The sequence below is a fragment of the Microplitis demolitor genome, chromosome 4 (genome assembly GCF_026212275.2).
Source record: "Microplitis demolitor isolate Queensland-Clemson2020A chromosome 4, iyMicDemo2.1a, whole genome shotgun sequence".
Classification (NCBI taxonomy): domain Eukaryota; kingdom Metazoa; phylum Arthropoda; class Insecta; order Hymenoptera; family Braconidae; genus Microplitis; species Microplitis demolitor.
In genome coordinates this window covers 13,896,323-13,921,710 of record NC_068548.1, presented here as the reverse complement: position 1 = coordinate 13,921,710, position 25,388 = coordinate 13,896,323, and the positions used below count along the sequence as shown (strand labels likewise).

At 30.0% G+C, this 25,388-nt stretch overlaps 1 protein-coding gene across 4 annotated transcripts in view; it reads right to left on the bottom strand.

Annotated features, from left to right (window-relative positions):
- Positions 1-17,431, bottom strand: part of LOC103572843 (heterogeneous nuclear ribonucleoprotein A3 homolog 2) — a 37,466-nt gene extending 20,035 nt beyond the window's left edge. For 2 of the 4 annotated variants that reach the window (XM_014444756.2, XM_008551629.2), the window contains exons 1-5: positions 17,293-17,431; positions 7,886-7,909; positions 5,646-5,988; positions 5,199-5,525; positions 4,937-5,132 (exon numbers count right to left, since the gene is read on the bottom strand). In XM_014444756.2, coding sequence (XP_014300242.1) covers positions 4,937-5,132; positions 5,199-5,525; positions 5,646-5,988; positions 7,886-7,906 — 887 coding nt within the window. In that variant the 5' untranslated portion in view covers positions 7,907-7,909; positions 17,293-17,431. The remainder of the gene's footprint in view (positions 1-4,936; positions 5,133-5,198; positions 5,526-5,645; positions 5,989-7,885; positions 7,910-17,292) is intronic. The other 2 variants (XM_014444753.2, XM_014444757.2) reach the window with 2 other exon arrangements.
- Between the last annotated feature and the right edge of the window lie 7,957 nt (positions 17,432-25,388).

Here is a 25,388-nt window from a genome sequence, read left to right as displayed (position 1 = left end):
GACTTTAATCAGCTCTAGAATTTGATAAAACGCGTCGATTGCCACCTTAGTCATCTCAATCGGTTGGTTTCTTCGAGAGATATCGCGGGAGAAAGAAATGGTGAAAAACGGTTTTTTCTAAATATTTTCGAAACGACTGACGCGATCGATTTCAAATTTTAATCAGCTCTAGAACTCAATAAAACGCGCCGATTGCAACGTCAACTATCAAAATCGATTGATTAGTTCAAAAGATATCGGCGTTGAAAAGTTAAAAAAATAACATTGTATGTTATTTTTTCCGGAGTACTAAAATGTGCCTGATATCATACCAACTCATCTTTTTTATGGTTTCTTTCGATCATATAATGTCATCGAACTTGGTTTTTAGTTTAAATCATATTATCAACAAAAAAATCGATAAAACGTAGTTTTTAATATTTTTATCGGATATTTCATATTTTATTGTTTCTGACATGAGTCAAAATTTATTTAAATCTTGATTTTGATCCCCGACATTATTGATTTCTGCCTCAATACACTTATTTTACTGAATAAAATCAGGAACTAAATTTTAAACACCGCTTCATTGATGATTTTCGATTCTTAAATTTTCAAACTTCAGCATAACAGGTAACTTGTTAGAGCTTGAAAAGATCATAAAAAAACAATTGCATGTGATAGCATTTTCGAGCTCGAAGAGCTCGAAAATATATCTACACTAATGTTTTCGAGCTCTTTGAGGTCGAAAACAGCGGGAAGTTTTGGGGCTGGCCCGCAGGGTCAACCGACAGACCGATTTTTTTTTTTGTTGTAAACTTATTCTGTAATTGTGATATCGATCAATTCCAATTTAGTTTTTTTTTTTTGGTTAAGATACGATAATTTATTTTTTTTTTTTAATTTTGATTCATCATTTTGATCGTAATCTTGAGTGTCTAACTTTTTTCTGATTCACCTCAGCCGAAATATGGAAATTGTTAAAAAAACAAATTGTTTTTTAAATTCGACCATGTTTTTTTTAAACCAAAAACATGGTGTCTATTTAAAAATTAATTTGATATTGCTCAAATTTTCTAAAAACAATTTACTGATTAGAAAATTGTTAAATAGATCGAGCTTAATTTTATTCTTCTGCGCATCAAAATGTCTAAGAATCAACGTATCGGCAATAGTGAAGACATAACCAATTAAATTGAAGTCCGCCGTTGGCTAAATATGATGGTTCAGTCTAACATCGTTATAAGACTTTCCCCTTCAATTCATTAAAGATTGTCTAAAACGCTTCCCCCCATCAAAAAATAATTTACATTTAACGTGAAAGCCAGACTAAAACTATTGATGCGCAATCGAAATTGATTTGTGGGGGTCATTCCTTCCACCCAACCTTGGCAGTCCTTTTCTTAACCATTGTAATTATTTAACGTATTTTAATTGCTTTTATCGTTACTATTTTTATTAATATTATTATTATTATTAAATTAGTATCGTTCATTTTTTAGCATTAATTATTTTAGAACTTTTTATTTTGTAATTTAGCCTAGCTGTGAAGCAACACCATAAGTTATACGGGATTATAATTTAAGTGGTGATGCGGAGCAACATGGGAATATTTTTGTCCGCTGCAGAATAGTTTTTTGGAAATTTTAGTTTATTGTAATATTCTGACAATATAATAAAATTCACATCTGCAGCTGACAAGAATATCATAAAACTAAAGTGAGCAATTGTTGTAAGATTAAGTTAAATATTTTGTAAATATTGTCGGCGAGAACTTATGGGTTTTTCCAAAACCTTCTTTCCACATCCTCAGTCTTTATGACCGATATTTTTTCCAAAGCAATAAACGGATTAAGGTCCGTCGTCGGCTGGCCAGCGACCCGGACCCGGTATCTCATTAAATTGTTCTCTCTATTTCTATCTCTATTTTTTCTACCTGTTTTTTCCTGTGAGTATTATCCCTCGGTACCCCCCTCTCCAAAGGAGTGAAGGACCCGAGCGACGGAATTCGAAAAAGACGGTTCCTCTCGAGCGACTGACCCATAAGCCTCGCCGGACAATTTCATCACCTAATTTTCTAAGTTCACGCGTGTAACGGTTGATTGAATAAATCAAGTCAAGTTTGATCTACATTCATTTTGTTTTCCTTCGTATTAAAACCCCCTCACATCCCAAAGATTAATCGAACAATCGATGTTTTCGTTTTGACTATCGATTTTTTTTAACCGATTGTAGGCATTTCGATTAATTGAAAAAAATCGATTCTTTTTTTTGAAAAATATTTTTGAATATCGATTTTTTGTTAAATTAATTAAACAAAAAATTTGTTTTTTAGTCATAAACTCAAAAATTATAAAAATTGTTTGACTAATACAACTAAACAAATGATAAACAACTTAAGCGAAATGATTAAAGTTAGCTATAGACAATTTATAATTTTATAGATCAAATTTTTACGCTATTTGAAAAATTAAAAAATAATCGATTTTTATTAAAACGATTCTACAACTTTAAAATTGCGATGAAATAATATACTGTCATATAAAGTAAATATTAGTATAATTTCTTTTTATAGCAGACGTGAATTTTGAATTTGTTATCGATTCTGCAACTATAAAGTGGGGAGAGGAAAAATTTTTTTTTTTTTAAATCGATTTTTTCGCACGATTTAGAACGCTGTCGAACGTGATAGTGGGGGAATCTATACTCTAAGAATTTTTTCTCCTACCATCCCGACTTAGTGTTTTAACGCGGTTGGTTAGTTCGCGTATATTGTTACGATCGTAATCGTTAATTTAACGATTAGACCGAGACAATTGTACGTTATCGACAGAGTGACGTAAAGGTATGTGTGAAGAGAGAAAGAGAAAGAGATTGTGTGAAAGGGAAAGCCTGAGACCAAATATATGTGTTGTGGGGGTGTCAAAACCGCACTGGGAGTGGAAGATAGGTACAGAGTGCAAGGGTGCAGGATAGAGGAATAAGAGTTAACTTGGGGGTCAGGCAGAAAGTTTTTGACGATTAATTGAGCAAGATTGGCATAGACTCTTTTTTTGGATCAATTATAACGTTATGGAAGAAATATCGTGAGCAACGCATACACATCATTCTATTATCGAAAATGATTTCTCCGACTTCATTACATCAGTATGAGTTGAGAACTCCATTTTCGATTAGTAAACTGGCTACTAGTCCACTTAATTTACTCTTAAGCGTTGTAGGGGGAAATTAACTACTGGATTTTTTTTTATTGATAATATGCAAAAAATTCCGTAGATCACGAAAATAATAATAAGAAAGCTCAATCCGGCCACGTTTTTTAAATAAATAATAAAATAACAATGGGCAATCCGAGACACCGTGTATTTTCAATAAAAACTTCTATCTATCAATGTAAAACCCTATGATGACGTATTAAATTAAACCAATAAATTCTGAATAAGAAATGTCAAAAACCAATCTCCTGGGGCTTATTATGTTCGCGAAAAAAATTAATTAAAAAAACAAAATAATTAATTGTTTACATTTCGTCACGCTGTCGGTAACAGAGCTGCAGAAACTGAGCTAGAGGGTGCGTGCAAGCCCGGGCTCAGTGGTTGTCATCTACTGCAATTTGAAATGTTCTCACCATTCTGTGTTATAGAAATTATTATTTTTTTTTTATTATTTATTAATTCAATTTCATTTCAAAAACTTAAATTAATAAATAATAAAAAAAAAATAATAATAATTTCTATAACACAGAATGGTGAGAACATTTTAAATTGCAGTAGATGACAATCACTGAGCCCGGGCTTGCACGCGCCCTCTAGCTCAGTTTCTACAGCTCTGTTACCGACAGCGTGACAAAATGTAAACAATTAATTATTTTGTTTTTTTAATTAATTTTTTTCGCGAACATAATAAGCCACAGGAAATTGGTGTTTGACATTTCTTATTCAGAATTTATTGCCCTTTAATTTAATACCAGTCATCATAGGGTTTTACATTGTTAGATAGAAGTTTTTTAATGAAAATACACGGTGTCTCGGCTTCCCTATTGTTATTTTATTATTTATTTAAAAAACGTGGCCGAATTGAGCTTTCTTGTTATTATTTTCGTGATCTACGGAAGTTTTTGCATATTATCAATAAAAAAAAGTCCAATAGTTAATTTCCCCCTACGACGCTTAAGAGTAAATTAAGTGGACTATACTTTCATTTTTATGAAAATTCGTCATTTTTTAAGTTAGAAGTCCAAAATTGTTTTTATTCAGTGAAGTCAAAAATGTAATTTTTTTTTTTTTTTTTTTTTTTTTTTTTTTTTTTTGTAAAAAAAAATATAACAGGAAGTTCTTATGCTGCTCTGCAAAGTTAACCAGTTATCATACACTGAGAGAACAATTTATTTGAGTCAAATAAATAGATTTATTTGACTGAACAAAATCATTTATTTCATTCAAATATATATTTCTTTGTAGTTAACAAATCTTGGTTGAAAAAAAATTTCAAATGAAGATTTGTTAACTATAAACAAATCACTATTTCACTCCAATAAACCATATATTTTTCTCAAATAAATACGAATTGGGTCCATTCAAATATGGGATTTATTTACCTGAAACAAATCTTATTTGGCTCAAGTAAATTGTTCTCGCAGTGTATATTTGTTTTCCGATAGCGAATTTCTCGGGATATTATAAATATTTACAAAATTACTTTTTGAAATAGTAGTGGAAATTTTGTATGTGAGCAGTGAGCTATTGTACTACAATTAAAATAGATGGTAACTTTGCAATAAGACGAAAAAAGTAATAGTTATATTTAAAATGAAAAAAAAATATATTTAGAGTAATTTTTCACTTGGTCGTTGAATATATAGCAAGTAAAATATCATTAAAAATGCATGCTAATATAATATTTAAGACTCATAGTTTTATCGTCATTAGATTGAATAAATTATTTGTGATTAAATTACCCGGCATCTGCATACCCAGATCCATAACCACCAGTAGCGATTGCACCACCGTTTCTCATTGGACCTGTATTACGGTCGTAATCATTTCTGGGAGTGTAAGGGTCAGTAGCGCGACCAAAATTATCTGCTCGTCCATAATCTCCAATACCTGGCATACCACGATTAAAATCACCGCTCATTGCACCTCCAGTTTGAACTGAAAATTAATGTTGTTAATTTTGCTCTAGCTACTTATCGAGTTATGATAAAAATGTAACTTTACAGTTGCCGTAATCTGATCGAGTTCCAAAGTCACCAGTGCGACCATAATCATTTGTTCTTCCATAATCTCCAGCTCCTCCAGGTCCATAACCGGCTGCGCCAGAATTCGGGCCATATCCACCAACAATTCCAGGCGTCGATGCATACCCTCCCATACCTCCGCCACCGACATTTTGGCCGTAGTTGACACGATCAGCATATCCACCACTTGAATAATCGCTACTGCGTCCACCAAAGTCACTGCTACTACGGTTGCCATAATCTGCATACCCTCCACCAACGCCACCTGTAGCAGATCCGTTGTAACCAGCACGCGGTAATGGAAGAGCTGTAAATATTGCGAGCTTCCCAATAATTTGGGCTTATCAAACTAACGTAATTTAGATAACAAAACTCTGAGAGAATTTAGATATTTATCATCAGAATAAGAATATTTCTGGTGATATACCTCCGCGATGATTATAAGGACCTGGTCGACTGTCGCGACCTCCGTCTCGACCACTTCTTCCACCTCTCATTGGTCCACCTCTTCGATCATCTCTACGCCCGATAGGACCAGTCCCTCGTGATTTTCCTGTCGATTGTTCAACATTGATTGTAGCACCTTTAAAATTTGTATTGTGTAAAGCCTTGATTGCAGCAGCTGCATCTTCTTCTCGAGCCATATGAACAAATCCGTAACGATTCATCACATCACATTCAGTAACTTCACCAAAACGGAGAAATAATTGACGCAATTCGTCGTTTCGACAATTTTCAGGTAAACGACCAACAAAAATTTTGGTCTTTCTCTACAATAAGTGATTAAAAGTTGTAATGTTTATCAATTGTGAACAAAAAGTTGTTTTTTAAATTCGACCATGATTTTTTTAAAACAAAAACATGGTGTCTATTTAAAAATTAATTTAATATTGCTCAAATTACTAATAACAATTTACTAATTAGAAAATTGTTAAATAGATTGAGCTTAATTTTATTCCTTTGCGCATCAAAATTTCTAAGAATCAACGTATGAACAATGGTGAAGACATACCCTGATTAAAAAATACGATTTGTGATGATTAAAAACGATTAAAAAATTAATCATCTTTAATACTCATAATCCTCATGGTTTTTCACATTAAATCATTTCTAATCATAAAAAGTTTATTTATTATTTTACGATTAAAAACGATTTATGACGATTAAAAATTTCTATTTGGCATGAATCATTTTTAATTCTCATACTGGACTAGAAATTATAATATCATCTTACGATTAAAGACAATTCAAAATTCCTAATCTTCGTGAATCATCTTTAATCGTAAAATAATATTACAATATCTGGTCCCGCAAGAGGATTAAAAATGATTACAAATTCCAATCATTTTTAATACTCTTTAATCATCAATTGACGATTCATGAGTATTTCCAACGATTAAAACATTTTTAATCATCATTAATCGTATTTTCTAATCAGGGTAACTAATTGAATTAAAGTCTGCCGTTAGATGAGTAGGATGGTTCATTCCAACCTCGTTATGACTTTCCCCTTCAATTTGTTAAAAATTGTCTAGAACGCTTCCTCCCACCAAAAACAGAATTCACATTTAACGTCAAATCCTCGTTTTAAGACTAACTTAAAGTATGTACATAATACAACATACATCTCCTAAACAACGAAACATTGACAGTCTTATAGCCAGATTGAAATGCTGTCAAGCATGATAGTGGGAGAGTTCTAATTCTTTGAATTTTTTCCTCTATCATTCCGACTTGGTCTTTTAACGAGGTTGGATTATACAGCGATAGTCAGTTCGCGTATACCATGATGATTATGATGCGAAATGGGAAATTTTTTGACGCACAAAGGGTTCAGAAAATCAGCCCTGATTATAAAATACGATTTAAAATGATTCATAACGTTTTAAAAAGATTTTAATGAAATAATAGTTCATAACAAAACAATTTTTTCAGCCAGTTCCAATATATTAAGTTAACAGCGATGTTTTTGTAATAGTCGGAAATTCGATCAGAGAGTCGAAAATTTATCAGAGGGTTCCTCTATGACAGGTAACGCTGTCAAGTCATTTGTGGGGCCCAAGGTAATAGAAAAATTTGTTAGTAACCAATATATAATTTTATATCAAAAACATCAATTTCTAAATCCAAAATGAAGAAAACAATATTAAAACGTTATATTATCATCAGTTATGTGTTGGTAATTAATTTACATAGAAATTTTTATTTACGTGTTCGGTTCGAAAAATTTATGAAACATTAGATTTCCGAAATTGTTTTTTTGCGGTTATTTTGCCTTTAAGTTAATTCCTCGGAGGTTATTTTATTTGCAGTTATTTTGTCTGCGGTTATTCAAGTGTGATAGAATTGAGTAAATCATTAGTTAGCTATAATTTTTCTATTTTACCTACGTTTACAATAACCCTATAAAAAAGATAAGTTTTAGAAGCAACTCAACTTAAAAAGAATAAAAGTTTAAATAAGAGAAAAAAGACGGAAGGCTGAAAAAATAGTTTTATAGGTTATATATAACTGTCGATGAAGAAAACGAAAACATTAAAAAAGTATTTCATAATATTAAGCCTTCAGGTACTCGGTTGTTTTAATTTTCAACATTATAAATCGGTTTAAATCTTATTTCCTAAGTAGGGAGCTTTGACATACTTAGAATGTTTTAATTATTCTTACCGGTAAATTTGAAGAAACCATTATCTGAAAATTATAAAAACAACGGTGAATTAGATTTTATTGACAAACTAAACTGATAAAAATAAAATAAGTATATATGTGTTGTAGAGAATTTTATGATTTACAAAAATGTTAATTTGACTCAAGTTGCTAAACTGGCCAACTGACTAGTTTAAGGTTATTTGCTTTATATTTAATCATTAATTACTTTCGAAAAATGAACTCCAATTTATATATTTTATCAATCGTTCAAGTTAGTTAGAGTTCTACAATAATAATCAATTCGAAAAAAAAATTTAATTAACTTTCATGATCTCAAAGATATTATTCATAGAATTTATAATTAACCTACATTAAATGCTTGAATTTTTTTCAGAAATATAAATGAAAAAAAATATTTGGATCTGATTATTTACAATTATATCTGAACGGTTAGGTATAACTAGATCGATATATTGGCAATATTTAGCTGTATATAACCATGTATAATTATGCATAACTGTATATAATAACTGTATATAATTTTGTGTAGTTATATGTGATCAGATCCAATAATTTTTTCTCGGATAAATTGAAATAAAAAAATTAGTTAAATCAAAAAATTAATTTATATTACCGTAGTTATATGTCGTAATGATTAATAATTGTAATTGTTCTTAACAATTTACTTTTTATTTCAATAAAAATTTGAAAATGAAAATTAGAAATAGTTATACTAAATCCACTATAAATACATATCGCTATATATAATCACAACCAATTATATATAGTTATAAAAAAACTTTTTTTTTCACTTCTAGTGTCCTATCTGATTACACATAATAGATGTCATTATATATAACTGGACATAAGATGATATAATTATATATGAAACTATACAGAAATTTGGATATATTTATAGGCAACGATATATGGTTTTATAAAATTATATATAGATTAATGTAATCATTCTTTCCCCGAATAAAAAAACGGATTCAAGTTGAAACTAACATTTTAATAAAGGATAAAATGCTCTACAGAAACATATATTTATTTTATTATTTATCACTTGAATGAATAAAATTATACAAATAAAACTAAAATAATAAAATTTTTCAATACAAAATAAATGAGAAATATTATTTTCGAACGAGTCATTTTAGTATAAAAGTTACATAGCTAGGCTTTGAAGGCATTTTTTTTTATACTATTGAATAACTATTTTTGATATGGCCGCAAGAAAATAAAACTAAAAAACGGTTGCTTACGATTCAGCCCCAAAATTTCCCCCTATTTTCAATTTCCATGGACTCAAAAATATTATTATGAAAACATTCTTTGAACTCTTTGAGCTGGAAAAAAACTCAGTAGTACCTTTATTTTTTTTTTCAGCTGTTCAACGTAAAAAAAAAGTTATGTTTAGATTTAGACTCAGAAAATTGAACCAATTAAAAATGATTAAAAAACACGCAACTTAATTTTTGTGTACGATCATTTTTGACGATACGCATTGATACAGACCAAATATATATAGGTATATAAGATAAAAAGTATACGGAAAAAAAATTTCCTGTTGCTGCAACAAATCGATCATGTTGCAGCAAAGTGATAAAATGCTATTGCAGCAACAGAATTAATACTGTTCTTGCGACTTAATAGTAAAATATAGTTACACAGTGAAAAATTTTGCCTCATTGCGTCAAGTAACTTAGTGTTAAAAGTTTTTGTTTTAAATATTCAACACTTTTTTGTGTTGATTTAACAGATCTTTTGAACAATTTAACCAATAAAGGTGGTTTCTGCCGCAATCCAGGCGTTTTATCGAGTCCAAAGTCTAATCAGTTACTAGATTGTGGAATCAATTAGGAGTCATTTTTAAGAAATTTAAAAAAAACTAAAAAAAATTTTGTTTTCGTATTTCTTAATTAACGTAGATTCTATTCGATCGGATGATCTAAATTTTACAGGAAAATTGACACCTGACAAACTTTTTCGAATGCTGTAAAAACTATGTAGATTGATTGATTTATTTCCAAATTATAATCAGTTTACTCACACACACAGGCACATACATACACTTGGACATCTTGAAATTAGCCAGAATAGCTTCATAGATCCTCAAAACGTCGACACCTGATGAAAATTTCATTGCCTATATCGCGGGAGGGGGAGGGGGGAGGGAGAGAGAAATATCATAAAAAACGATTGTTTTCTAAGATCTTCGAAACGATCAATCCAATCATTCTCAAAATTAAGTCAGCTGTAAAACGATAAAATTCGTCGATTTCTACGAGAATCACTTAAATCAGTTAATTTATTCGAGCAAAATCGTGAGAGAAAGAAATGGTAAAAAAGCATTTTTTCGAGCAATTTCGCAAAAACGGAATTGATCAATTTCAAATTTTCATCAGCTGTAGAATTCAATAAAACAACGATTACCGCAAAAATTATCTTAATTAGTTGATTCGTTGGAAAGATATCGTGGGAGGAAGAAATTAAAAAAATTACAATTTACTTTATTTTCCCTAAATAACACATAATGTAGTTAATCAAATATTTCGAAAATTATATCAGTTTTTTTTCATTACGACTTTTTTCCATCACTACATAATTCCTTGTGATCTGTTCGTAGTTCAAAGAAAGACATCATTTTTTTCGAGCTCGAAAAAGCCAATGTATAAAAGAGTATTTTCGAACTCAAAGATCTTGAAAATATATTCATAGTCATGTTAGCGAGCTCCATGAAATCGAAAGCCACGGGCAGTTTGGGGCTGGCCCGCAAGGTCAACCGGTTTCAAGAGTTTTCACATCATAGATTAATAATTCTTGATTAACATTTAATTACTTACAAAAAATGTTATTGAATCAAACTTCTATCGTCAATATTTTTTTGTAATACCAAATGCAGAAGTCCAATTTTCGAACAATATTTGGCGGAAGAGAGGGATGGGGGGAGTACATGATTATCGAACAGCTATAGTTTAGTTATTTTTCTTTGCACACATATCGAAAAATGACTAATCTCTCTTTTTCTCTGTACACGTCTCTCGCGAGCAATGATCAATCTTTGATTTGTCTCATAAAATCAAAGAGATCATCTTGTTAAGAAGAAGATTTATCAGAAACTGAACAAGTAGATAATAGCTTTTTCGAAACTGAATGGTTACAAAATTTGTTTATTTAATCCATTTAACTGCATTCCATTTAATGGAGGGGAATCTTTTAAGGGCGTTAAGGCGAACTAGTACCACGGGGGGAATTTTTTAAGCTTACTTCAACCAGTCTCTTTATTTCCTGAGATGAAAGTTTTCTTAACTCTCATCCGGTTAACGTCCACTCTTAGTCGCTTGATTCTATTTTTCGATTAAGAACGGTTATCAGATAATTTTGTCCAAGCTTTTCTATGCAATAAAAGCTCTAAACGTAAAATAAAGACACAGACCCGATGCTTTACTCTATGAACTAGCGAAGTGCACTTCAATTTTTTGATAACTTCCATTTGTTTACGAGAAAAGCTTGGACAAAGTTCTCATTTACTGTACAAGTGCAACAAAGATAGTACCGTTTATCCAGTTGAGTGCGAATAGAGAAACAAATGAAAACGCGTCTTAAGGGTGTCATCTTGGAAGGAGGTAGGAATTCCACACCGCGTGTATACCTTGAAGGAAACGGCCTCCCGTGAAAAAGAGGTGGACTTCGGTCCCGTTATATTAATTTTTTTTTCTATCTGTCTCTACATTCCCGCATTGATTTTCAAAAATACTGTTATACATTAAAAACTATATTACTTCTTTATCTGCCCGCTAAACGAAGTAAAGATCTGAAGTAAAAATTCTTGACGCTAAAGTCAGTATTTGATCAACTTAGACAAAATTGGACACGGTGGGGGCAGATGTAATCACCACCTGGTCATATTCGAGATCGCTGCGCATGTTCATCTACAAAGTGTCAACTGTAAATTCACTGTAGCTTTAACTGTTGTAGTTGTATAGGTGACAAAAGTCAATTTTGTCTATAATTCGAGTTATTCTGTAATTATTTCATAAGCTTCTAGACTTAGAAAAAAATTCAAACCAACGATCCGTAGAAAAATTGACTCTCTGTTTAAAAATGTCTTTTGAGCAAAACCTCGAGGACTAATAGTTTTAGAGATACTGAGTTTTCAATATTTTATTAATTAATTTTTAGTAGAATATCCAATTATCTTTTATAAAATCTAATTTTATACTAATTTATCGTTTTTTTTTGTTTCAAATAATTTAACTTTTCATAACATTAAAAAGTAAAATTAATTAGTAATTTTGAATATTCACCCCGAAAATTGAAAATATTTAGACAAATAGTGTTTTTTTTAGCTAAACCAATCAATACTAGAGTTTTCAAGCTTTTAAATGCTTTTTTAAAATCTTGATACCATTTCTTTTTAAAAAGTTGTAGCCTTGCAAAAATCATTAAAAAAATTCTAAAATTTTTCTTTTCCTGTAATTTTTTGCCTGAGTGAATTTTAAAAATATATTTTAGAATATAAAAGAATATATGCACTCTCTAAGCATGAATTAGTGAAAATTTGATTAATTACGTTAGTGAAGCAGTATTCACTTCATAGTAAGAGTACTTCAACAGCAAATTAGTGAATCTTCACTAATAAATTTAGATCTATAATTTTCACTAGCAAATTAATGATTTTCACTAATGATTTAGCAACATTTTTATCATTTCCACAAGTGAAGCTGATATGCACATTATGATTTGTGACTTTCACAATTTCACTAGTCAAATTCCACTATTAATATTGATGTTACAATTTCCCTTCGTAAATTAATTATTTTCACTAATAAAGTAGGGAAATTGTCAAACATGAAATTAGTAAAACTTTTATGCACTATGTATTCAGTAAATTTTACAATTTCACTACTCAAACTTCCCTTACTACTCAAGTGGTTACGCTATCCACTATTTAATTAAATATTTTAACAAATTACATTGTGATATTTCTACTTTTTGCTGAAGCGAAGTCTTGAAGATTTCACTAATTCAATCATTAGTTCTATGTTCATTCACTTTTAAATGAGTGAGAATATAAACAACAGCAACGATACTAATATACTTGCTGTTTCTTTCACCAAGCTTGTATCTAAAGTAGCTCGTGAATTTTGTTTTAAAATATTATTAACTAAAACAGTACACAACACTAAGTAAATTTGATCAGTCGTGTTAATTTTTTGAATTAAAAACAATTATAATACACTTATCCAAAAAATTAAAAGAACAAGAAAATTTTATAAATTTTTCAGTGATTTTTGAAAAGCTGTATTTTCGTGAATAATGACCGTATCGAAAAAATTAAAAAAGCAAATTATTTATATTTTAAACTATCAACATAGTAATGTTTAGAGTAAAAATGCTTACAAGTAATGGAACTTACGTAATTATTTCAGAACTTCCAAGCGTTTGTTTCTTTTTTAAGTAAATAGTAAAAAAATAAGAGACTTGTAATTTTTAGTTTTCTTATCTATTTATTTCATGGTTTTAGAAACATTAGAATTTCGTCACAATTTTTTTTGTTTTCTGACATTTCTATACAATTTTTGAGTATATTAGAAAAAGATGCATTCTTATTTAAAAATGTTTAAAAGGAAACCGATGCTATTACTTTTTAAGGGAAAACGCCACTGGACCTCTGTCACACACTCAGAAAAATAAATGGGACTATCTTTGTTGAACTTGTAGAGTTAACGAGAATTCGCGTCCCTATTACCAAAAAGGCATATAAATACTATAAGCCTTTTTGGTATTCGAATGCCAAAAAGGCATTTTTTTTAATCCACCTATCGCTTCAGAGTGACGAAATTGATCAAAAAACAAAAATTAAAATATTCATGCCAAAATGGCCTATAACAGCAAACATATGCCTTTTTGGCATTAATTTTATTTATAATTTTTTAGCTAATGCCAAGAAGGCGTATAAATAAAAAACCAATAAAATCAATGAATTGGTTCAATTAAATATTTATTAACTTTTCGTTACTCGCGCTATGAGCGTGACGCCGCCTTTTTGACTAAAATTGCAATAAAAGTTACTGTATGGGTATTTGTGACTTTATACTTAACCAATTCTCTCTTTGAAATGTATATTTTTATTAAATATGCGTGTAATTAATAAATACACAATTCAAATATAAAAGAAGTATATTTATCTATAACAAGAATGTGAAAAAACGGCACAGTGCTCATTATGCGAGTTAAATCGTCGATTTAATTTTGGTAACCATGTTGCCAAACCTACTGTTGTTATTGTAAGAAATAATTCATTGTAGCATTGTGATTTGGCAACGTCGCATTTCATTTAGCATGGGGGGCACAGTGCTCGACGCGCGATGAAAATCGTCGGGCGAGTAGACGCGAGTAACGAAAGGTTAACAAAAAATGAATGAATTTAATATTTTAATGATTTTTTATTTATGTGCCTTTTTAGCATTAACTAAAAAATGAAAAATAAAATTAATGTCAAAAAGGCATATGCTTGCTGTTATAGGCCATTTTGGCATTAATATTTTAATTTTTGTTTTCTGATCAATTTCATGATTCTAAAGCGATAAGTGGCTCCTAAAAAGTTTTCACCGAAAAATCTGAAAATTAGAATCCTCGAGCTTAAAATTGTTTTTTTTTTTTCTTTAAATTCATGATACGACCATTATCCACATAAATACAGCTACTCAAAACTCACTGAAAAATTTCGAAATTTTTTTGGACTTTAATTTTTTCCCTTAGTATATTTAAATTTTAATTCACGGATTTAACTTCATGGTAATATACTTTTTTTTTTATATGCCTTTTTGGCATTAATGATCATTGTGCCTAAAAGCAAAAAGGCTTATGTATATTTAGTGTACAATTGATTGTTGACAAGTACAAAGTTCCAGACAAATAGTAGTAGAATCTTTACTATGGTCCTCATGTCATTTAGATAGTTAAACGGACTTTCATTCACAATTGAGAGTAATACAATTGGGTACTAGCGGAGTACAATTGATTGGTGGCAAGTACAAAGTTCCAGATGAAACGCAGTAGAATATTTACTATGGCCCTTATGTCGCTCACCTATGAGAACGTGCTTTAAAAGGCAATTATAAGTGGTACAATTGGGTTCAGACAGTATAATTGATTGGTGGAGAATACAAAGTTTCAATCAAATCGCAATAGAATATTTATAGTCACCCTTGTGTTATTTGCTTTCTAGAACGAGATCCTGTTAGCATTTACGACTGGTACAATTGAGTACTAACAAAGTATAATGGATTGTTGCAAATTTTTAGTGACCTAGATGGAATATAAGAAAATCCCTTCAGCAGCCCTTAAACTTTCTCAATAATTATAAATTTATGATAAAATTGAGAGCGGTACAATCGAGTACCAATACTAATTAATGATTGTAAACGATCGTTTTTCAAAAAAAAAATGTTTTTTTCTTTGCCCTTTTAAGGGCTCACTGTATCTTAATAGTCATTATGGTACAAACGAAAATATGGGTGGTACGATTTTTGGTCAAAAATTCAAGGGTCAATTACCAGGTTCACAGAGCTTGAAGAATAGTGTTGATAATTAATTATTATTAATTTTTTAAATACGGTCCTTGAGTGGACTCATAGTCGCTCACTCAGCTCACTCAAGTTGTGATATACTATTACTCGCCCTGCTTAAAAAATCCGATAGATTCTTATAGCCAAGGTATAAGGCCCTATACTTAACTATAGCACTTCACATAGAACTTATTCATTCTTATAAAATGTCTATGGGAATTTATAAGAAACTATTGGATTCTATAAGATTTTCTAAACAGGGCGATCAACACATGGCCCTGTAGTCGCTCAAAGACAATATCAATTAAACTATGATAAGTTTATTGATTTGGAAAATAATTTATAAGTTATATTCTTTTATTCTTTCAAAATATAAAATTTCATGAATTTTGAAAATATAGTTATAAAAATTCTTAAAAAATTTGACGTAACCTAAATTTAATCTAACGAATAAACGTTAAAGTAAAAAATGCCCGACTAAACGCGATTTTTAAAACAGTCACTTAATTTAAATTTATAATCTATTATAAAATAATTTGATACATCATATTTAAATATATTTAGATTCACAAATAATTACTTATCAATAAAAATTTTTTTAGTTGAAATTCTATCTTGTAAAAATTACAAAAACACATTGAACAGTTAAAGTGAGCGACTAATAGTACTGAGCGGGTATAAGGGCTTTTACCATACACACTAAAAGTCATAACTTATAAGAACGATAGGTATTGAAAAGACAGAATTATATTCGGTATTATATTGAAATAAATTCAAATCAAATAAATATCCTATGATACGAATATACTCTACAAAAAAAAAAAAAAAAAAAAAAAAGTCAAACCGATTCTTCATAAAAATTTATATCCAGAAAAATAAAAATCCAATCATACATAAAAGAAAATTAATTTTTTATAAAATCAATGAGATCACAAATTGCTTTCGAGTAACTGGTATACTCAAAACTCATAAAAAAATGATATTCAGAATGTTCAACGTAAAAAAAATATTATGTAGCGCATTCGGTTCGCGCTATAAAATTCATTTACAAATAAGACTTTTTTTTTGGAAAAAATGAACAATACACTGTTACCAAATAATACTTTTTTTATAGTACAAATATTATATATATCGTAGTAATGACTTTTTTTATAAATCTGTATATATCCTCAAGAGGGTTTGCAGATAATTTTGTCCTTCGGTCCAAAATGAAAGCTCTTATCACAGAATACATACCAAGGCTTGATGCACTACTCTGTGATCCAGCAATCTTTGGTTTAATTTATTAAATATTTTCATCCGGTTGCGAAAAAATTTTTAACCAAATTCCATTTACTATACAAGTGCAACATACAGTTTTGTCCATTCACTCAAGTGCCAAGGAGAAAAAAAGTACAAACCCTCCTGAAGAAAATTATCTTCATGATTTTATAATTTACCAGTTACTTGGTATTTTTTCTGATGTCAATTTTTTATAATAGAATTTATTTTTTCTCTCATGATGACATGAGTGTATGCATGGCACGATTATTAAAGAAGACCTGTTTTTGTGTGTACAGTTTCATTCCGACCATGTGCTTATGTGACCGGAGTACACAATTTATCTCTACATCTTAGTAAATGAATATAAAGCTCTTTTGTAACTTTAGTGAAAAATTATTCAATTGGTGTTGAATTGTATTCACAAAACCTTTGTAAATTGGTCATTTGTAACTACTAAAAAGTTAACTCATAATTATGAGAAAAGTAAATTTTATTTTTGGTGAATCATACACCCGTAAAAATAAAAATTTATTGCGATACACATTATCGATGTTTGTAATGATAATAAACACTAATAATACTCACGTTATCAAAAAACTTTTAAGAAAGTCTCAAAAGGTGCAAAGAACAACAAATGTGATGGAATGCCAATATACACAGAGATGAACGGTAAGGGTAGGCAGCAAAATGGTAGTGGTATGCGGTGCTGCCAGAAGGCGAACGAAAAGTTCCCCTTTCCAAGCATCGTTGAGGCTGTATATGATGCTAAAGTAATGTGTTATGTCCTCAGGTGCCTCCACCTGTTAATTGATTAGTGAACTTGAGATACATAAATAGGCGCGCATTTGAACTCCATTTGAAATTTATATATTAATACTTATTACGTTTTATCAACATTTGATCAATAATTTAGATAATAAAGCGTAGTGGAACATACTTATTGAATTATATATTTAGATTATAAAAATTGAACGAATAGATAAGCAAATCTTTATTTTATATTCAGAGAAATATAAATACTGTTTGAGTGGTCTTGGAACGTTTCCTGTCACCCGATACTTAAAACCTAAACAAAACATACGTATAAAAATCATGAATAGGCCTTTGTTCTATTGTTAACAGTAAATATGGTTATAAACAAATGCATACTCTATAAACAAATAAGAAAAGGGAATATATAATAAATAAATGTTATTTATCAATGAAATCCATATCACAAGAACTTAACTATTATTGTTAATATATAGTTCTATATTAAACAAAGAGTAATTCGTATAGTAATTGAATTAATAGAAATACTGAAATATAGCATTAGAATAATTATAATGATGTTTCACGATAAATGATAATGTCAATTGTAATGAATAACTAAATATAGAATAATTATAGAAGAACACACCTCTGATAATCTAGAATATCTAACTGGAAGATTGTATCCAAGTACAGGAAAATAAAATATAAATAATATAAGTAATAAGAAGACGTAAAGTGGTTGAAGTAAAGAACGTAAATGTATAAGCTTGTATCTCAAATTTGTATTAGTAGAAAGTATAAATGTATAAGTATAATATTTAGTAAAGAACATAAATATATAAGTATATATATACATATAAGCATGAGTGTGAACATGAGAGTAGTGGGGAGAAGTTGGAGAGTGGAGGTCCGAGATCTCTCTGCCGTCTGATGTAACTTCACTTCTCTCCGAGAACTCTTTACGAATACAACTGTTATTACTGATCAAGTTTTATCCATACTTTATAATAAAATTCAGTCTTCAGATAAAAGTTATTTTATCAATTACATCTATCCTTAATCATAGTTTAATTATTTCATTAAATAACAATCATAATCATCATCATCGTAGTAAACAATAAATTTATCCACTGTTTTCAAATTCAAAATTTGGTCCCGCGTGACAACGAACTGCCCACTGTCCAGGAGGTGGCGTCAGCTCCGATCCTAGTAACCTCCCAGGACATAACAATTTGGGTCATCGGGATTATTAGTAATTGGTAATTCAGGTAATGTAGATCTGGATTATTGGGAACTGACAAACAGGGTCACGCAGTCTGGTGGTGAGAAATCAAACTAATGATGGGTTACAAAAGTCTAGTAAATATACAGTAAATGTATGCTGTAAACACAACAAATTATTTTTTTACAAGAAATTATTAAGAAATAAATATTGAAATGGAAGTTGGAATATTTATAGAACGTGAAAAGACAAAGAGTAGAGTATGCTGTGTAGTTAGAGATTGTCAGAGTAAAGAAAATAAAAATTTAAACGTGGTTTTCCATAAGTTTCCGAAGGCTGGTGGTAGTTCAGTACTATTAGAAAATTATTTTGGTAATTTTGAAAAAGTTGATGAATTAGAAGCGAGGAAGAAGTTATTTAAAAATAAATGAAATTACTCCTCACATGAAGGCTTGCTCTTTACATTTCAAAAAAAAAGATTATTTGATATTGCCAGGTACGTTTGTAAAGTTTAACCTAAACATTAAAAACTGAAAATATGATTTTTATTGTCTTTTAAGTAAATAAACATTGTATTACAAGAACAAGTTATTGAAATTATTTTTCCACTTTTAGACATTTTAGCATTGATTTCATGGGATTTTTCTTTTATATGACTCGTTTGGATGGAAAGCGCGGTAACTACGGTCATATTTTTATCGCTTTTTTCGCGGTTTATTTCACACATTATCAAATAACCGACATATAAACTTCGTTCTGTGTCATATACAATTTTTTCTTTTGGGTTTTTACCCGTTCAAGATAAGCTAACTGATAAATTTAGTAACTTTTTATATATAAGTCCTATTACAACGTAGGTTACGTATTTGAAAATGTAACCCATCGTCCGCCATTTTTTTTAGGCCACGCCTCCGGGTGCCATCTTTTTATCCTAACAACCAGTTCTTTCGAGTCAAAAAGTATTTCGATTGAATATTATTCCCGGTATAGTTAAGAGTCAAATGATGTTAATAATGACTGTATTTATTTCTAGTGGATGTTTGAGACAGATTTGTATTTAGTCAGTTGCATTTAATGTTGTTTCCTTTAAATCCAGATGGCTGATAGTAGCAGTACAAGATGGTGACTTAGTAATGTAGAAAGAAGTCAAATTATGAACAGTTGTACATCTAACTGATGTTATGTATTTGCATACAGTGATTAAGTCGGACATAAAATGTTACATGTGTATTTGTTGTTATCATGAAAAATAGTCACTAATCTATTAAAAAAACGATAATTTAATGCATTAGTATTTTATACTTTTTTTAAAATGAGTCAAATAAATTGAGAGCAGTTTGCTTATAATGCCAGTTGAATTTTTGTCTAGCCTTATTTAAGTTTACAATAATTTCGAGTCAGCGATTGTATGTTGCCAACCTACTTGGTAGCATCGAAAGTTGTAGCAAGTGGAGGTTATTTATGCTCGTGCGATTTAGTGGTAGCAGTATATTATACCAAATTAACTTTATACTAGAGTATACAGCGGTACCAACTTTTTTAATTTTTATATCTCTGAAGGTAAGGTAGATCTCGAAAGGTAACTCTAACATTATACGCGGGTAGGGATCGGAATAAGAAAATTTAAATTCATATAAAATTTCTATTGAAACATTTATTAACAAAAATAAAGACATTAAAATTTACGACTATCATTAAAGATTGTTATTTTGATAACTGTATTTTATATTTTCTTAAAAATAGATAATTTAATTAACATATTTTTTAATAATTTAAAATATTTTATTGTCATAATATAATTTTTACTTTATTTGAAAAATTTAATTATTTACACATAAGTTACATAACAAAAAAGTAATAGTTAATTGAAAAAAAGAAAATTATAAATTATAAAATAATTAATTTATCAATTATATCAATATTATTCAATAAAAATATTAGTCTTCACTTTTTTCATCGACGACTTAACATTCACATGTTTTGGGAAGAACATTGACCCTACCATCCAAAGTACTCAGAATACCATTAACAGACTCTAAAACTGGGCAGAGAATACAGGATTTAAATTTTCAATTGACCAAACGGAATTCATCATTGCCCAGATAGAAAAGTACGACGGGCCCAGGCTTGGCTCAGGCTTGGTTCAACTATGTTGAACTCTGGGCCAAGCTTGTAAGCCAGCCTTGTTCCAGCCTTGGTAGAAGTCTGGAATGATAACTGGGTGCCAAGCCTGGTTGCCAGCCCTGACCCATGCTTGCTTGCCAGACCTGGCCCAACCTTGGTTGTCAGACCTGACCCATGCTTGGTTGCCAGACTTGGCTCATGCATCGAAAAAACACATAAATTCAATTAAAAAAAAAATTTATTATTATTAAAGTACTAGAGTTTGTGATCATTAACGTTTAAACTATTTAAGTGAAGTAAATAACGTGAAAAAAACTCGGTGAAAATTCTGCTGGGCTCTGGGCGCGAACTGCCGTCCTTCTGATTGCTGGGTTTGAACGCTGGCTACTGGACGAACCTACTAACGTTCAATTGAAACTTTTATATGTTCTACTTGTTCATTTTACTACAACCACTCGGTTTTATAAAATATAAAGAGCAATTTAATTTATATTTTCGATTAAGAAAGAAAAAAATAATTTCGTATTATTTATATTATAATTACGTAATTTTTTAAAATAAAATTTATTAAATTTAATTGATTATTTATCAAGAACCCAGCTTAATTATCTTACTCTACCACCATAATTCCCAAGTTAGGGTGACTCTCGGCTTGGCCAAGGCTAGGTTATCTAGTGTTGGCCGATGTTAGGGTAACCATCCAACGGCCGAGGCTAGGTTATTCAATCTTGGCCCATGTTAGGGTGACTCTAGGGTTGGCCAAAGCTAGGGTATTCAGTCTTGGCCTAAGCCTGGGTAATCATTGGAATGGCCAATACTAATTACCCAGTTATGGCCCAGGCATGGGACAGTATAGGTTTGCCAAGACGGGCTTTGGCATGGCCCTGTCGTTCAACTCGGGGGCTTCCTGTATGGGTGTCTTTCGAAACCATTCCGTAATCAACAAAAACATCGAACTTACGCTAAAACATCAACCTATCAAAAGGGTAAACACAATTAAAATATTTGGCATGATGCTAGACACCAAAGCCTCCTGGGTCCCGCACATTAAAAAATTAAAAAGCGACTGCCATAAACGATTGCAGACTCTCCAAGTTCTAGCATCTAAGAAATGGAGAGCTTTTGCACTCTGCTGAACATATACAAAAACTTGATAAGACCTAAACTGAAAATATGGGGTTTATTCCCATATATAATAGGAATCATTTCTATAATTTTATAAGAACCATTCCTATAGTGTTATAGGTAGCATTCCCATAAGTATACGAACTACTCCGATAATTATGTGATAAATTTCTATAATCATAGCAACTGCCCCCATAATATATGGTCGTAGTTCCTATTATGGTATAGGAAAAAATGTCACAGAATTGTGGGAACCGTTTTCATAGTTTTTTTTCCATGTAGAGAGGAAGTAATAGTGATCATTTTTAATTTCAGATAATGCAGATAACAATGATAATTATGAAGGGTTGTTGATTTTTTTAGAAATTGATGTTCATGATCTTTGAAGTTGGGTAAAACTTATAATAAAAAATGTTTTATAAGTAATTCTTAAAATTAATACCACTTCATTTTTGTTTTTTGATCTATAAACAAAAATAAAGTGGTATTAATCACATCGATGTATAAAATTAACGTATATGTATTTTACAATATTTTATACAATAATAAATTAAAAATATAAAAAATATTTTCTTTGCACTAATAATTTTTTACTCTGATCCAAAATGTTACCGTACTCTTAATGCATGTCATCGGCCTTGTAAAATTATTAGTCGTTAGATTTAAATATAAATATTCATTAAAAATCTTCTACTTAGATAGAAAAGTAATATTGAAAAAATGATTAATAAAAGAGTGTAAGTAATTCCTCGTAAGAAAAATATTTTTTAGTATTTCAATTTTCTTTATCGAAACTACATCAGTAGATAATTCATAAATATAAATATAAAAAAAACCTGTCAGAAGAATTGAAATTTTTGAGAATTTAAAAGTAATTTTTGTTCGGCGCGAATGTAATAACTTGCACATGTGTAGTCAACATGGCAGATCGTGGTGATACAATACATAGGGCGTATTCAGAAATATACTCTGGAGGTGAAGAATTACCTATCCAGGTGTGATTAGTACCTTTGTAATGTTAAATCGCACCTCTGGTTCGACTAGAGGATATTTCTGAACGCAGGAGTTGAATATTTCTCTTTCAGAGTGTGTTTCTGAACACGCCCATATAGTCAACACTACATGAGAAGCTAGGCAGCTAAAATAAAGGAAAAAAATACAATCACAGCAGTAAGTTGTACGTGGCCCAATAGGGACGATAACCAAAAAGAAAAAAAAATACATATAATCAATCAATTATATTTAACCTTAATGCATTCACGGTATTTTTTGTTTATATCACATTTATTTTGAGTTGAATAAACAATCAGTAAGTCACAAATACTGAAAATGTATTCATGAAAAATTGCAGTAAAAAAAAAAAAAAATATTTTCGTAATGAATAATTAATAAAAAAGAAGTTTCTACCTTGTTTAGAAAATCTCATAGAATCCAATAGATCCTCATACATTCCTATAGAAATTTTATAAGAATGAATGAGTTCTATGAGAAGCGCTATAGTTAAGTATAGGGCCTTATACATACAGCTATAAGAATCTATCGGATTTTTTAAGCAGGGTAATAACATATCAGGAGCATCGATTTATGAAATTAATTATTTATTTATCTTTGTGTAATTGTAAGTATTTCTTTTTTATAGTGTCATTGTAATTGTTGGACGAGGTCAACAAACATGTGATCTGAGGCTTTCTTATTTACTTCCCGAGGAGTGTATACTATTTTTCTCGTCGACGGAGGCGGAAAGCGGCAACTTCGTTTTGCATATTAGCGGGACGAAAGTTGATGCTTTCCGCCCGGAGGCGAAGCCGAGGTCAACAAACATGTGATCTGAGACATTTCTTACTTTACTTCCCTAGTCGTGTAATATACTATTCCCGTCTTCTGATTTTCATAATTTGATAATAGGGCTATACATCTAAACCAGCATAACCGGTTAAAAAAGTTAAGTAGGCTAATTAGCTGGCTCGCTCGTCAGCTTATCTAATTTATCAGATTAACTTCATTAGCTTGGCTAAGCAGCCAAATTCTTCACCGGTTGATGTATTTCCAATAGATTTTCTAAGATAACCCTTAGCTAATAAGCCATGGGAATTTGAGTTAACCGGTGAAGCATTTGGCTGCTTAGCCAAGCTAATGAAGTTAATCTGTTAAATTAGCTAAGCTGACGAGCGAGCCAGCTAATTAGCCTAGTTAAATTTTTTAACCGGTTATGCTGATTTAGATGTGCAGTCCTACTAGCTAACAATTCAACGTAGGAAAAATCTGCAGACATAATTTTGTTGAGAATTGAATGCTCTACAAAAAACGAAATCTATCATTTTTTTTATAAATCCAATTATTCGAAAGTTATTTGAGCGTGAAGTCGAATTTAAATTAAATTTTCAGAATTTTGTCATTTTTTTGGCGAAACTATCAGATTTATCACAAAATATCACGGGACATTTTTTGTAGACAATTCTATGCCTTACAAATTATTTCCAATAAAGTTTTTTCGAATTCCGCATTGTTTCCTAGTTATTTTCGTTTTTATGCCAAGCTTTTAAAATCGAACAGAAGACTATTTTTATACGTGCTTGACATTAAAATAAAAAGAAGTAGAAAACAATGCGGAATCCGAAAAACTTCATTAGAAATAGTTCTTAGAGAATAAAATTATCTACAAAGAAGGTTTCATTATATTTTGTAATAAATCTGATAGTTTCGCCGGAAAAGTTAAAACATCTGAGAATTTTATATAAATTAGACATCAAGCTTAAATACCTTTTAAAAGAATGGATGTATCAAAAAGCGTTAAGAGACTTTTTTTGAAGAGTGTTCAATTCGAGCGAATTTCACGCCAAATCGAATAATTTAAGAAATTAAAATGTTACACTTTGTGAAATTTATTTTATGTTTTTGTATCGTTAAAGGAATGATTTAAGTAAATTTTTTTGATAATGTTGGGCATTTTGTGGCCGAATTTTTTTTTTTCTTTAAATAATTTATTTATTATTTATAGATAAAAAGTGAAGATCAATATTTTATTTGAATAATATTGATATAATTAGTAAATTAATTATTTTATAATTTATAATTTTCTTTTTTTCAATTAACTATTATTTTTTTGTTATGTAACTTATGTGTAAATAATTAAATTTTTCAAATAAAGTAAAAGTTATATTATGACAATAAAATATTTTAAATTATTAAAAAATATGTTAATTAAATTATCTATTTTTAAGAAAATATAAAATACAGTTATCAAAATAACAATCTTTAATGGTAGTCGTAAATTTTAATGTCTTTATTTTTATTAATAAATGTTTTAATAGAAATTTTATATGAATTTAAATTTTCTTATTCCGATCCCTATCCGCGTATAATGTTAGAGTTACCTTTCGAGATCTACTTTACCTTCAGAGATATAAAAATTAAAAATGTTGGTACCGCTGTATACTATAGTATAAAGTTAATTTGG